General features: G+C 37.5%; 1 protein-coding gene across 1 annotated transcript; it reads right to left on the bottom strand.

Annotated features, from left to right (window-relative positions):
* Positions 1-2,001: 2,001 nt before the first annotated feature.
* On the bottom strand, positions 2,002-14,775 carry LOC142342537 (coagulation factor X-activating enzyme heavy chain-like). The gene is made up of 6 exons (XM_075393894.1): positions 14,616-14,775; positions 12,500-12,653; positions 12,074-12,298; positions 11,256-11,414; positions 5,190-5,427; positions 2,002-2,589 (listed from the first exon to the last, which is right to left on the bottom strand). Exons 1-6 carry the CDS (start codon positions 14,754-14,756, stop codon positions 2,448-2,450), a joined length of 1,059 nt encoding a protein of 352 aa, XP_075250009.1. The 5' UTR covers positions 14,757-14,775; the 3' UTR covers positions 2,002-2,447.
* Between the last annotated feature and the right edge of the window lie 177 nt (positions 14,776-14,952).

Below are 14,952 nucleotides of genomic sequence, written 5' to 3'. Positions count from 1 at the left end.
TTTTTACCCAATTCATCTTGAACTAACATAGCAATGGCTGCTCTCGATAAAAATCTCCCAGTGAAATGCACAAAGTGTGAAAAAATGGTGGTGAAGAAAAATATGGCAAGACACAAACATTCTTGTGATAGTGGGACTTTATCATGTCCCAAATGTCCCAATTACTATACTAAGAGGAAGGAAGACTTGAATTATCACCTTGCCAAGCATCACGCCTCGAAAGATGTTAAACTTAGTACTGTGTGTACTGTGTGCTTGGAAGAATTCCCAAGCTTTTATTCTCTTCAACAACACAAGAGGAGAAAGCATGGAACTTCTACAAAAGTTGGGACCAAATCGAGTAAAAAGCTGAAAGAAGTTTTAGAATCGGAGGAGCTGGACCAGAACAACGAGCAATTGCAGCAGGAACTAACGGACTTTTGCCAGCACTTTTTTGACGATACGGAAATGGAGAATGGGAGACATCGAGTGTTTAACTTCAAGTTGTCCAAGCTCGATCCCAATGAGATCAACGAGAAATTATAAGAAATTATTGAAAAATTAAATTGTGCTGCCACAGTGAATCTGGCTCTTGGATTTATCTTGCGCAATGTGGACACAGACGAGTATCGGTACTTTTATGCGCATGAGAACAACACTTTTTTTGAAAAATCTCATTTGCTCTGCCCAAAAGGAGACTTGGTCTGTCTTCAAGACAGAGTAGAGAAAATGGATCTAGTGGAGACGTGTGCACAGGAGAGGGAAAATACAAAGTGGCGATTTGCTTCGACTACTAACGTAACAATATTCTGCGCTCTCCTAAAAAACATTCCAATGGGATGTATCGATGCTGTTCTTCCTGAACATTTACTTAGACGACCAGATGTGAATTGTCTTGTATCGAATGGTTACGGCAAAACTTACAAAGATTATCTTTGCCTGCTCAGAGCTATAGCTGTTCACTTGTACGGATCATCTGAGTTGGAAACTAATGCAGCAAATTTGTTTAGTGCTTTTCGTCATGAATCTGGACATGATGCAATCAATTTTAGAGGAGTATCAATCGATCACCTCGTGTTTGTTGAAAATGCGATAAAGCATAACATCTTTATTTATGATATTGATATAGAGGAAGGAGAATTTGTCGGATAACTTGCGAGAAGAAGTGTTGAAATGTACGTAATGAACATTAATTTACTGCGATACAACAAGAATATTTGCTACGTGGATGATATTAACACATTCTTTAAACAATTCCGTTGTCCCAGTTGCGATACATTTATGAAGCACGCAAGTAATTTCAACCGTCATTTAAAATCTTGCAAAGACAGAGTACAGCATTTTTACCCAAAGAATGTGTATACTCTGCGAGAAACTTTGTCTGATAAACTTGATGCTTTCGGAATTTACTACAACGATGATCAAAAATTGTTCAAAAACTTGACTATTTTTGACTTTGAATCTATCTGCGTTCCCCCTGAAGAGTTAAAAGATACAAATACAACTACTTGGATTGGAAAACATGAGCCAATATCTGTCTCCATTTCCCTTATCACCTTGCCAAGCATCATGCCCTGAAAGATGTTAAGCTTAGTACTGTGTGTACTGTGTGCTTGGAAGAATTCCCAAGCTTTTATTCTCTTCAACAACACAAGAGGAGAAAGCATGGGACTTCTACATAAATTGGGACCAAATCGAGGGAAAAGCTCAAAGAAGTCTTAGAATCGGAGGATCTAGACCAGAACAACGAGCAATTGCAGCAGGAACTAAGTGCTTGACGGCACTTTTTTGACGATACGGAAATGGAGAATGGGAGACATCGAGTGTTCAACTTCAAGTTGTCCAAGCTCGATCCCAATGAGATCAACGAGAAATTAAAAGAAGATTTTGAAAAATTAAATTGTGCTGCCAAAGTAAATCTGGCTCTTGGATTTATCTTGCGCAATGTGGACACAGGCGAGTATCGGTACTTTTATGCGCATGAGAACAGCACTTTCTTTGAAAAATCTCATTTGCTCTGCTCAAAAGGAGACTTGGCTTCTCTTCAAGACATAGTAGAGAAAATGAATCTAGTGCAGACGTGTGCACAGGAGAGGGAAAATACAAAGTGGCGATTTGCTTTGACTACTAACGTAACAATATTCTGCGCTCACCAAAAAAACATTCCAAGGGGATGTATCGAGGCTGTTCTTCCTGAACAGTTACTTAGACGACCAGATGTGATTTGTCTTGTATCGAATGGTTACGGCGAAACTTACAAAGAGTATCTTTGCCTGTTCAGAGCTATAGCTGTTCACTTCTACGGATCATCTGAGTTGGAAACGAATGCAGCAAATTTGTTAAGTGCTTTTCTTCATGAATCTGGACATGATGCAATCAATTTTAGAGGAGTATCAATCGATCACCAAGAATGAATTTATATAACCGATGGCCATTCCGGAATGAATCCAGATTAGTAAACTCGAAACTTACCTTATATTTTCCGTTGCACAAGCAGTAAAGTTTTCCAAAAGATTTGAACCGCAGTTGCCAAGATTGTCCCCTCGTATATTAAGGACGCTCCAACACAAGTCATTGGCTTCTGTTTCGATACCAGTCGGATCGAATACTCTGGAAAAAGAAACAACAAATAATGACAGAGGAAAGTTCTGAGGCTACTGGCTCTCGGTGCCGTCTTCAGCTGTCTATAGTGCAAATTTAGTGAGACCAGAGACGAGGTAACTGAGAAGACTTAAAAAAGTGAAGACGTAAGACTGCTCAAGAAAATGAGTCGCGAGAGGTTCACCTTCCTCGTGTGAAACACGCACTTAGAGTTTCTAACAAAAATTAAAAATATATATAAATGTTTTTGAGAGATATGGCATATAGAAGTTATAGAGCTTCTTGGAACTTGTATCTAGAAGATCGCTCGACTAACTTGACGTCGCATTTCAGTCGCTGTTTTGAGAAATTGATTGAATAGGCATTCTCTTTAGTTTGACCACTAATTCTTACAGATTAATTTAACCCTTTGAAGCCGCTTCGAGAGCCTATAGCATCTTGCTTTAATGTAAATGAAATGCGATCCTGAAAAAGAGACAAATTTTGGTTTATAAGCAAAGATCTTGATTCACAAACAATTAGGTTTAATTTATTCCGGGCAGTTGCTATGTACAAATTTTACTTACAACAATGGCTTTTAATTACGACCGTCTTAATTGCCGTAGTCTACATATTGCTCAATTTCCTCTTCCATAAACCATTAGAACGATATTCATTTTTATGATAATAATTACTCAAAAATAGCAACAGTCATCGCATGAGGCAAACATGCTTGGAAACTTGCTATTAAGCAAAAAGGTCTAAACATAGAAACAAAGTGATCATAGAGGTGATAAGATATGCCTTCGAACAACCATTTTAGACAAAAAATTGAAAACATGCTGAGATTTAGGTGGTGCCCTAGAAAGCTTAAGAAATTTAGCATAGCAGTTTATAAGGCCGTAACAAGGTTTCTGCTGCACCTACTCAAAATTTGTCTAATCTGATTTCTGAAATCAGACCTTTCAAAACGATTTTAAACAAATCACTTATCATATTCGGGTTACTTTTTCATCGCTTCATATCTGTCGAAAAACAGCAATGAAAAAATTTAAATTATTAGTGCGGTGTCAGGACAATTTACCCAATTCTATTTTACGCAATGCCATTTTACCCAAAGCCAACTCACCCAATTTATCCTATTGTTAAATTAACAAGAAAGACTATTTAGCCCACTATAAAATAAATGGCCCATGGGACTTGATATGAAACTATAACAACCGAAAATGGGATTATATTGTCCACAAACGTTTTAAATCATCCTTGTAATAACAACTGCTAATTTGTAATGGGATAATGGAACGAAAAGATCAAAGAGCATTGGGTAAGTTGGTATTGGGTAAAATGGCATTCGGTAAAATGGCAGGTTGGGTAAAATGGCGTAGAGTAAAAGGGCATTGGGTAAAATGGAATTGGGTAAGTTGTCATTTAACTATCAGTACCGTGCCTTATAAGGCCGTATAAAGTTTTCCCAGTCTTTTATCTAAGGTATTATTAGATAACTTAGCAAAAACAAAGAAAACTTTCTGTTCAATTTCAAATATTCCGAATACTTTCATTAAAAAACTTCGTCTTGTTCTCAATTTCGTCACTATTGCTACAACATTGAGTGAACATCGTAGAGCTACAAAAATTCTAGCAAACAATATGCGATATCTGAATCAGCACAATATATCACAGGCGTTAAATTTTCAATTCTTGTTGAAGCTTCAGGCCAATTTTTTGTCGTTTCGGTAGAGAAAACTTTGTCTCGGCAACGTTACAGTTTTTGGCTCCACATGAAGAGCTGGTACGTCTATAATGCTAAAGACTAAAAAATTGCTTGTTTTTGATTAGTTGCCCTTTGGTCACGTGATTTCAGAGAGCGGTATACATCGCAAGCAAATTCAGTCAAAATCCTTAAAGCACCAATTTTCGTGTATCGTTTTTTATAAAACCGGATTTTATGTTCTATTAATAATCCAATAGTGATAATAAAATGATAAAAATTAAACTTTTTTCTCCCTTTGGGTTATATTCATAGAAACTTTGCAATATCCGTATTCTGAATGACTTTCTAGAGACGATTTTGATCAAACTATGCAACTTGCAACTCTGCCAGCAATGGTAGTTAAAAGTAGAAAACAATCATTAACAGTGATAATCTCATGATTAGAAATTATATAATTTCCTGATGATTTACAAAACTATAATCAAGTGCTTGTGGAAGTTTGCACGATAGTATTCAGATTTTTTTTATTCATTTAAAAATTTTCAAAACAGCAAATTTTAAAATTTTTAAAATAGCAAATTTAAGGTTTGAAAAATAGTTTATAAAATTTTGGAGAACAAAATCAATGTGAAAAATATCGCGCACAAACATGTTAAATTGTAAAATGACTCCAAATTGTAAATGTGTTGTGATCAGTCATTTACGAAAAATATTTCAGCCACCTAAAATTCAACCTAGCAATGTTATAATTGCGAATTTGTACGATTCTTAAATTGAAGCAAATACTCAAAAACACGAAACATTTATGACTACAGAAATTTTTGAATCGTTGAGTTGAAATCACTCTAGGCACAGTAACTTAATTAATAACCAACTGTAAAATATGTTCAGTAATTCTGTTACCAGTTTAATTGCTAACTCTAAGCATTGAGAGTATGTTGATCTGCAGTTTCCAAAGTAGCATGAGCCATCTGTTCCATTGACAGAGCATTGATCCCCAGTTGGATGGTAGAGGTCACTTGGACACTCTGCATTCACTCCATCACACTTTTCCTCAAGGTCACACGTATTCACAGCATCTCTGCACACTGCACCAGATGCTTTTACTCCACAAGTAAGAGGCTCACAACAGAGGTCCATTGCAGAACATGTCGCTCCTATAAGCAGAAGAAAACGACCTCTACTCCAAAATTTTGGTTTCAATTAAACGTGATAAGTATCCAGCATTTCATTTTTGACCACACGACGAAAGCTCTTCCTTTTATTTTTTGGTACAGTCGGTATGTTCGGTTCAAACCAGAGAAATCTGCAAACGACCTCGTGTACCTGTTATTGTCATTCCATCACATCAAAATTTCGCAAATGTGACTGATCTGCCACCATTATCCATGCTTGTTCAATTTTAAACTAGAAGCTAGTTCAATTTGAACTAGTTCATAAACTAGTTCAATTTTAAACTGAAAAACAATTCCATTTTTTCAATTAGCTTTGTAAATGCAAGCTAAGATAAAACTACGATAGATTTTCACAATCTTATACAATAAAAAGTATAGAAGTACGTTTGGAATTCCTGCAAACAGATTGATATCCTATAACTTTTTAACTTCGGATACAATATAAACAGAAAACTCAATTCTTCGCATGAAAAGACTTTGAACAATTGGACGATTACCTTTGTTTTCAACCACACATAATACCGATGTCTTGCTTCATCTTAACCGAACATAACGAAGCTTTCTTGCGTTCTAAACACTATAAACCGAACCTTTCCAAAACAAACCGAACCCTTCCCAAAACCGCGACGATGCGGACGAAACCCCCGCAATCCAAATCTTTCTTACATTGGATACGGAACATACAGAATTGTTTTCATACTTGATGTCTTTTTTGGTGTTCTGGTATACGGCGCAGCAAACAAAATATATACAAATAGAGAATATCAAATATTGTCAACATCAGGTTTTGTCGAATAAATCATTTTTTTAAGAAATAGTGGTATGAATTTATTTGGTAACCATGACTAGGTTTATAAAACAACAGATCACCAGTTTAATCAATCAATTTTCAACAGCTCCTTTCCGCTTTCCAGATATGAAATATATGATTCGATTCTCCCCACTTTGGTCAGGTAAGAACAAAAACTCAAAAATCTAATTTGTTTAAACAAGTCATTTATTGAGAGAACTCTGCACTAATCAGGTACAAGCATCTGTTGTCATTAGTTAGCCGAAACAGGTGATTATCATATTTGCGTTCCCATGCATTAATCGGATGAAATGGATTGAGTCAATCGGTTGATCGCAATGCTAGAGCCTTCCGAGGAAGCATTTCTTCCGTCCCCCAGGCAAGCTGTTTTTCTTATTTTAATTCGCCAGGTTTCAGACCAACCACCAAGAGCTTCAAATGATAGCGGCAAAAAATTCACTCCGGCTTCTCAGCAGTCAGGGTCATGGGCAGCTAGTTTGCGGTCGTCGGCATATGTTAAAGCATAACCGGGTGTATCTGCCGCATTTGCAATAATTGTTGATTGCAGGAATGACACCACTGTTACGTCGAGCACTGACTGTTTGCCTTGCGTCCAGGAGGATAGAAATAAGTCTGCAGGTCGGGATTGGTTGTTTCTGCTAAGGTTCTTTTTTCAAGTGAAGGGCTCAAGCTTGCAGAGACACAAGAAGATAAAATTTATCTCTCAGACGGTCGTGACGATTAATAATATCTCCTCGTCCTCCACATGTTAAGGAATGGCCCCGTGTATATCGATGACACCATTTTTACAGTAGGGACAATTTCAGGGAACATCAAATATATGGATACCCAGTCTATATTTGACGCTTCCAGGTGCAATCCCAGAGCGGAAATAGGAGGCGTGGTTAACCAAGCACCTGCATTAGAAGCAAGAAGAGACTGCAACCCAGCTCTTTCTTGCATGTTTTTTTGCCTTTGACGGAAGATCATGGAGTGACTTTTGGTCAAACTTTTCCTGAATTTTCTTCTGATTTCTTCTATCTACATCTTGCCATCCAACAAGGCAATTCACGTTAGCTCCATTTTCCAGAGTGGGTTTTATACCAATAAGAGCTTCCACTGTAGATGAAACAGACTCAACTGAACTAATTAAAGCAGCTAGATGTTGATCATTCCCGCATCTTAAACCCAATCCACCCAACTTGATGGGCAAGTTTGCTTGTTTCCAATTGCTGCACGTAAGGTTTCCCGTGATTAATGTTTCTAGGCAATCCCTCTGTGCATTGTCAAAATGAAGTAGGACTTTGGTAACTGAGGGGCTTGGTTTAACCATGCGTAGAGAATACAACATTTTGGGAGTACCAATACAAATTTTAAGTATGCCATAAGCTGCATGAGGATTGTCAAGTTGCTGTAAGCGATCTAGGAGAGGCTTAGTTTTCTCCACCCTCTCGGCCAAAACTTTTCAATGATGAATCTCCTTTCCAATTGGCGCCCCGAATACTTCAAAATCTTCAGTATCAGCTAGCTGATCTAAACTGCTCATGGTTTAGGGCGACCACAACATACTTTTGAAGGTCTTTACGTTGAAGCCCAAGTCTTTGCCTTCACTTTCCAAAACATCGAAGCTATGCGTTAGTTTGGATTCAGTTCCTACCAGAAAGCAGTCTTCATGATACCAAGAGTTCTGTAAGAGCATGGGGACTTCCTGCTTAATTTTTTAAAAGAGAGGTATGAGAGCTAATAAAAACAAAGTGACCCCAGAGGTTCACCCTGTTGCACCCCACTTTCACTCTTTATAGCTTGCCCGTTGTAGAACAGTGAACTGTGTTTTGCGAAGTACGGGTTGACACACGGATAAATACATGGTACTTTTCGTTTGATGGAATTGAAAGCGTTTTCAAAATCTATCTGGAGGAATCCTACGCCTTCTCTCTTTCCACATTCTTCACATATTAGTTTTGTGGCGTGGATAATAGATTGCGCGCCTCTATTATGGCAGCTCCAATTTGATTGTGACAGAAATTTTCTAATGCCTCGTCTTTTGCAAAGGAAACAAGACATTTAGCCAGAAGACGGCGGAAAACTTCTCCGTCAGCAATGGGTCGTACACCTGTTTTCCTTTTCTTCAAAGCTGTCGGAGAGGCGTTGCGGAAAGTTGAGAAACGTCATTTGGAAAGCCACTAGCCGAGCAGAAGTTGATTAGGCTGGTGAGTTTTTGCATTGCGATTCTGGATTGCTCAGGGTTAATGCAACGAATGGCGTTTGATAGCTGCTCAGGATACATCATGCTTGGACCGGCTGCAGTACGTTTGGGAAAGGAAGATAACATGTCAATGACAATTTTCTCTGAGAATTGATATCCCAAGCACAGCTCATCCTTAACCGGTAGGATCGATTCTTTAGCTTTAGGATGTCGAGAACAAAGATCTTCGTAGGTTTTCTCATTGGAAGGTTCAAGTCCCTTTGCCTTAAAATTTTCGCAGCTTTTCCAAAAAGGCTTTGATGACATAATATCTGCGCTCTTTCAGCATTTTATTTTTGATTTGACTCGATGTTTCTCTTGTTTTTTTGGCTGCTTTGGACTGATTACCTTCGTTCTACAGAGTCCCCCTGTTGCCATTTTTCCGTCAAGCAATGCGATCATTGATAATTTTTTTGTTGTGGAACTTGTGTTTTCCAACTCCACGTGAAGCTCTGCGCAATATACATTTGGAGGAGGCCAGAAGGTTTTTCCAGTTTTCGATACCTGTAGGATTTGCATGACATCATTTTTCCCAAAACTCTGTTATGAACTTCGACAATCGCAGTCGAGCATTAACAGAAACGTGTCTAATTGTGGGTAGAAATATTCTGGAAAAAATTTCTATATCTGGTAGTGTGTTGTTTGTCAAGTTGGGGGAGCATCATTTAAGGCTGATTGGGGTCACTGACTAGTTCGTCAATTTCCTCTTGGGCCACAATCTTTAGGTTTCTTGACTTTGTGCTGTATAGTTTTGAGTTTTGCTTCAAAACTAAGATAAGCCCAAATTGACTTGGAATCGAAGATTTCGTCGTCTTTAGAGTTGTATCCCATATAATGAATTTTTGGTTTTGGCGCCTGTGTGTTCAACAACTCAGATGCGATAGAGTGTTTCCGTTTTTGTCAGGGAAAAAGACAATTGTGCCCACTGGAATACGGCACTGGGGGTTGAATTCATCTTCTGCACTCTGACCCGATACATGAGGATTTGATGGGAAAACACATAAATCAATCTGGCTATTTTGGGTTTTGTTGAAGTAGTCTTGTGTACTTTTCTGGCTGTCCACCGACGAAGCAGATGTGTCTTTCGGGCCATTTCCCCATGAACTTCAAAGGTTGCTTAATTTAAATTGTTCTCAACAACAAAGAAATATCTAATCGGACTTGAAATTGAAAAAATCTAGGGTAATGTCTGCACTCATAAACGACATTGAAAAATATCCTTGAGAAATTGGACGAACCTGATGGCTTGTGCCCCATTTCTCTGTTGGTGCTGTTTGATATAGTTTGTTATAGATTAAAACTGATGCTGGTCTTCGTATAATAGAAGCCAATAATACACCTTGTTTTCACTAAGACCGGACAAGAGAGAGGAGTATGGTTTGATCTCACCCGAAAGTCGTCGATGAGATTTCCTGTTCACTCCCCCAACTCCCCCAATAAGACTTGCAGAAACACTCCAGTCCAAAAATCCCCTTCAACGTTGAAAAACAGGACGCAAAAACAGGTAATTATTGATGTTCTTGACGTGACAAATTGCGATATACGAGATTTCATTATATTTGGATTCACATGTACGTTTAAAACATCAAAAATTACTTTTTTCCCTGAAGATTTATTGTTTTTGGTTCTAGTGGTCAAAGTTTTGTATAGCCAGCACCTTAAATACTTCATTGTGTTATCTTCCATACCCCGGTTGAGGTGTTACCGCCATTCCACACAAAATTATGTAAGAAAAGCGGTGAATGCGGAAATTTTTGTAAGATAAGCGCTGAATGCGGTGAAATTAAATAAATTCACCGCTCAACTTAGTGGTGAACTTACATAAATTCACCGCTTAGAAAAAAATGTTAAAATTGAGTGAGATCAGCGAAGAATGCGGTGAAATTAATGCGAAGTAAGGGAAGAATTGTTAGATTTACCCTCTCTCTAAAACTACACCTTAATCTTACATCTTTTCGAACTTTTTTCTAAGCGGTGAATTTATAATTTCACCACTAGAGTAAGCGGTGAACTTACAAAAATTCACCACATTTCACCGCTAAAATATGTAATTTCTCCGCTAAAAATCGCAAATCTTACAAAAATTCATTATGTAAATTTCAAAAACTATGTAAGATTAAGGTGTAATGGGGTAAATTAGGGGAAATTTTAGACTTTAGCTAAATTTTAGACTTTAGCGAAAATTAACCCATAAAAGATGTAAAACTAGGGGTTAAATTTAGGGGGTAAAACGTTGTAAGATTAGGGGCAGTGGTATAATGGGGAAGTTTTTTAGAATATACACCCCCAAAAATAACCCCCAAAAAGATGTAAGATTAGGGGGATAATTTTAGTGGGCTAAAACAATGTAAGATATGGGAGGTGGAATAATGTGGATTAAGGTGGAATTTTTTGACTTGACCTCCCCAAAATTTACCCCGAAAAAGATGTAATATTAGGTGGTAGTTTTAGGGGGGTAAAACTTTGTAAGATTAGGGGTAGTGGGGTGTAATTGAGGGGAAATTTTAGATGTTAACCCTCCAAAATTTACCCCTCGAAATGATATAGGATTAGGGGGTAATTTTAGGGGAGTAAAACGATGTAAGGTTAGGGGGTAGGGGGGAGTATTTGGGGCATTTTTGAGATGTTAACCCCTCCACGAAAAAAATACCCCTCGAATTGATGTAAGATTAGGGGGTAATTTTAGTGGCGTAAAACGTTGTAAGATTAGGGGTGTAAGGGGAGTAAGGGTGCCAACTGTTGCCTTTTTCTTCTATTTTAGAGGACATTCATTACCTGTAACAAAAGTGCAGTTCTCAGCATGGCAACATGGATCCTCACAAGTGTCATTGGATCCACAGTCACACTGTTCTGAAGCCTGATTCACAATGTAATCTCCACAGTAAGGGGCATCTATGGTTTTTGTTGGTTCATTGTGTAAACACGAGGCAGATCCTGTAGAAAAAAAATTATTTTGAAGCTGAATCATGCTCTGAAAACAATTGTCTTGTCAAGGATTGCAGAAAAGTCCAGACAACAATTACATTTAAAATCAACCGTTCTCAGGTTGGGGACCAAAGCATACGCTTCCAAGATATTGGGTTGATTCAAATCCAAAGATGCCAGATCTTTCCCATTTTTGGTTAATGATAATAGGACTTATACGAACTTTGAAACCAAGCTGTGGATATCAAATTTGTCCTCTGAGACCAATTTTTGGGCTCTCAATCAATGCCTTTTCAAAATTTTAAACAATTGGTTCAAGAAAAAACTCAAGAAAAGATTCTTTCTTGCAAATTGACACTTGGGTTTTGAAGATTTTGGTGTGAACGCTGTGAGGATCCAACTCGCTTCTCTGTTTCACCTTCCGTTGACTCAATCTGAATTCCTTGATTGAATTAATTCCTAAATTGAATTAGTTGCGCTAAAAGAATTTCTGTGATCAGAGTCTAGTGTGTCCTAGTCTAGCTCTGCTCAGAGTATCTTGCGTTTTTGAGGTTGAGCATACCATATACTTGTATTTTCGAGCGCAGAACTGGAATGTGTGCGCTCGAGTGAGTAAGATCAGGAGAAATTTGGTCTGTGGAACCTAATCCTGGGAAGGGAAATTTTACCTGTTTGAAGGAAATTGGTGATTGAAGTTTGTTGACACGAAGTGAAGACTTCTGCCGGAACTCCGTATGTTGACACGGCATCCATAACGCATGAGGCTGTTTGGCAGCCACACGGGGCACTCGAATTATCGGGATTGTGGAGTAATCCAAAATTGTGACCCAGCTCGTGTGCCAGAGTTCCGCCCATAACTGCCGTTGTATCCCCGCTGTCTTTTAACCAGCTCGCTAAAACGTTTGTTTTTTGAAGAAAGACTTCAATACACAAATTTAACATCAAATATTCGGTCTTAAATTAATACTAGATGCGGTCGTAATAAACCGTCGCCACATATAAACGGTTATAATTTCGACGACCTCAGTTATGCTTACAGAATCCAGACAAACTCCAAAACACTCGGTTTGATTCAACTTTTGCAAGAAGCGTACCTGAATTAGTAATGTCACAGAGCGTGTTCAAATAAGCAAGCCCGATAGTACTCGAGTCGACTGTGAAATTCCGAGTTATGAGCAACACGGCGTTGTCATGATTGGGCCAGTCATCCAAATTAAGCGCCTGCTGTTCACTAAACTTGTCCAGCACCTATATATAAACATGTCACTCACGGTAAAAGTGATAACAGAGCCAATCGGACCCAATGAAAGATTTATTTTACTTTCTCACAACAAATCAAAAGCAAAGATATTTAAAAATGTAGGAACCAAAACATCTTGATAATGATATTAGTGCTTACGCGACGATAAAACCGACACAAGCTGAAGTTTCAACAATACCTAATCGGAAAACTGTTTTTGTCAGTAATTGTTGTGAACAGCCCATTTTAACTAAAATAAACTAACTGAAAGAAAAACGAATTGTAGAAAAACTCGAAAACTTCCCAAAATTCACCAAATTTGGTGAATTTTGGGAAGTTTTCGAGTTTCTTACAATTCGTTTCTACAATGAGAAAATTTGAAATTGAATTTCTTTTTCAAACAATAGTTTTTCGTCGTTTAAAATTTACGCCATTTAACTTAAGTTAAATGGCGTAAATTTTAAACGACAAAAAACTACTGGATGAAAAAGAAATTCAATTTCAAGTTTTCTCATCGTTGACCTGAGCACTCTGAAGTGACAACAAAAAGGGTAGAACTCACCATAATAGCCTATATAATTGAAAAAAAAATAGTGTCAAGTCATAAAAAGCCAGCCCTGAACTCAACCAAGCCATTGAATGGCTTCCTTCATTTTACTGTTGAAATAAATGAGGGCTTTCCTTGTTGAGATTATAAAAAAACTACAGAAAAATCTACAGTCAAAACTAAATAACTTACTCAAATTTTACTAAAAGAAATACTTTCAAAGTAATCAATATCAAGGTAGTTTTATTAAACCTCATTAGCCCATCGAGGTTATTATTTAGTATGTTTCACCTGAAGGTAACGAGAAGAAGCCAAAAGTGAAATAGCTGCAGAGAGGAAGAACAAAAAATGGCTCTATGAACAGAATAATCTAGTTCCAATACAAAATCTGTCGTATGCTAAAATCCACGACGAGACAAAGAAGGAGCCCTGATGTCGCTTTGGGGTTGACTAAAACGCATAATTGTACAAATTGATTAAAAAAATTGAAAAAATTATCGAAAATTTTGATAAAGGTCCAAAAACGTAAACAATAAACAGTGTGAAAAGTTAATCATTCAAATATAAATTCAACTTTATAATAAATTCTGTTTACACTCTATGCTTGACGGGCTTTCTAGTAATGTTATTCATATCTCTCAACGATTAATATATTGATCGGCTAACATTTATTGAACATAGAACCCAGTTCAGCATTTAATTGCACGGTCGGAGCAATTATGAAGGTCTTAGTTTATTCTGGAAAGATTTTTTTTTGTCCCAGAATTGATCAGTCTTGTAAAATTGTTTCTCACTAAATGATTGAAATTAAGATATTTGCAATTTTGATAAAAACTATTTATGAACACTGCAAAAATTTGTCTGTTTCAGACTAGTAGTTCTATTGTTAATAGTTAAAAGAAGTCTCCTGCAACGTTCGTTTCAAATTAAATTTTAACTGAATCAACCTCTGGGGTCAAAGAACTTGGACCGCCTCTTGGACCGCCAGAACAATAGGACCATTACAATATTTTTGTCAAAATGTATTGTGAATTTTCAACTTCTGCAAACAAGAAAAATAAGGATTTTGGCGTTCTTGAGACGTTTATGTACTTCTCAGGCAATACAAAAGAATTGCTCAGTCACGACGATCATGAAGAGCTCTAATGCATTAACGACTTTTCAGACCGCAGATTTACTGCCAGAATCTGTCGCTGGGTCGCACTTTACTTCCATGTGCGCGAGCCAATTCAGTTTTATCAGAGCTGGCTCGTGTTGCGAACGCCATCCGTTGTGGGCTCGTTTTCTCTTTTAAATTACAGTAAAATCATTGTTGGCAAACATCTGAAGTCATTCCTTCTCACGGATTTCCAGAATTTTCTGGTTTTTCTGGTTTTCAGACAAACCTATTTTGCACAGAAAATGATGTAAATTTCTACCGAACCTGACCAACGTCATCGATGCCATCAGTTGTATCATTAGTAAGATTGATAACGTCAACGAGTGACAGGTGGAGATTGATGTTGGGAATGACAGCATAGTAGAAGTCAGCAAAGTGAACAATCTCAACTGCATTGTCAATCATCTAAACAAAAATCTTTCAGCTAATTTGATGAGATTTTTCGTATTGAAATTTTAACGACACTCTTTTCGAAAATCCTATTTCGTGTCCCTCGTGTTGAAACTGTGATGGATAATTGTTTTTCCGCGGGATTTATTATCGTTCCCGTGTTGAGCAGCCTGCTAGCCCATACAAACCTATATCAGTTGCAACGATAGCC

Source organism: Convolutriloba macropyga, chromosome 7 (assembly GCF_964194025.1).
Source record: "Convolutriloba macropyga chromosome 7, txConMacr16.3, whole genome shotgun sequence".
Taxonomy (NCBI): Eukaryota; Metazoa; Xenacoelomorpha; order Acoela; family Convolutidae; genus Convolutriloba; species Convolutriloba macropyga.
The sequence above is the reverse complement of the archived record's forward strand: the minus strand, read 5'-3'. Positions and strand labels throughout refer to the sequence as shown.

Excerpts from the sequence above, each read along its gene's own strand:
- LOC142342537 (XM_075393894.1), bottom strand. The coding sequence starts at position 14,756 with ATGATTGACAATGCAGTTGAGATTGTTCACTTTGCTGACTTCTACTAT. Across the intron at positions 12,654-14,615 it reads GCATCGATGACGTTGGTCAG|GTGCTGGACAAGTTTAGTGA; the intron begins GTTCGGTAGAAA and ends GTTTATATATAG. Across the intron at positions 2,590-5,189 it reads ACATACTCTCAATGCTTAGA|AGTATTCGATCCGACTGGTA; the intron begins GTTAGCAATTAA and ends TTCTTTTTCCAG.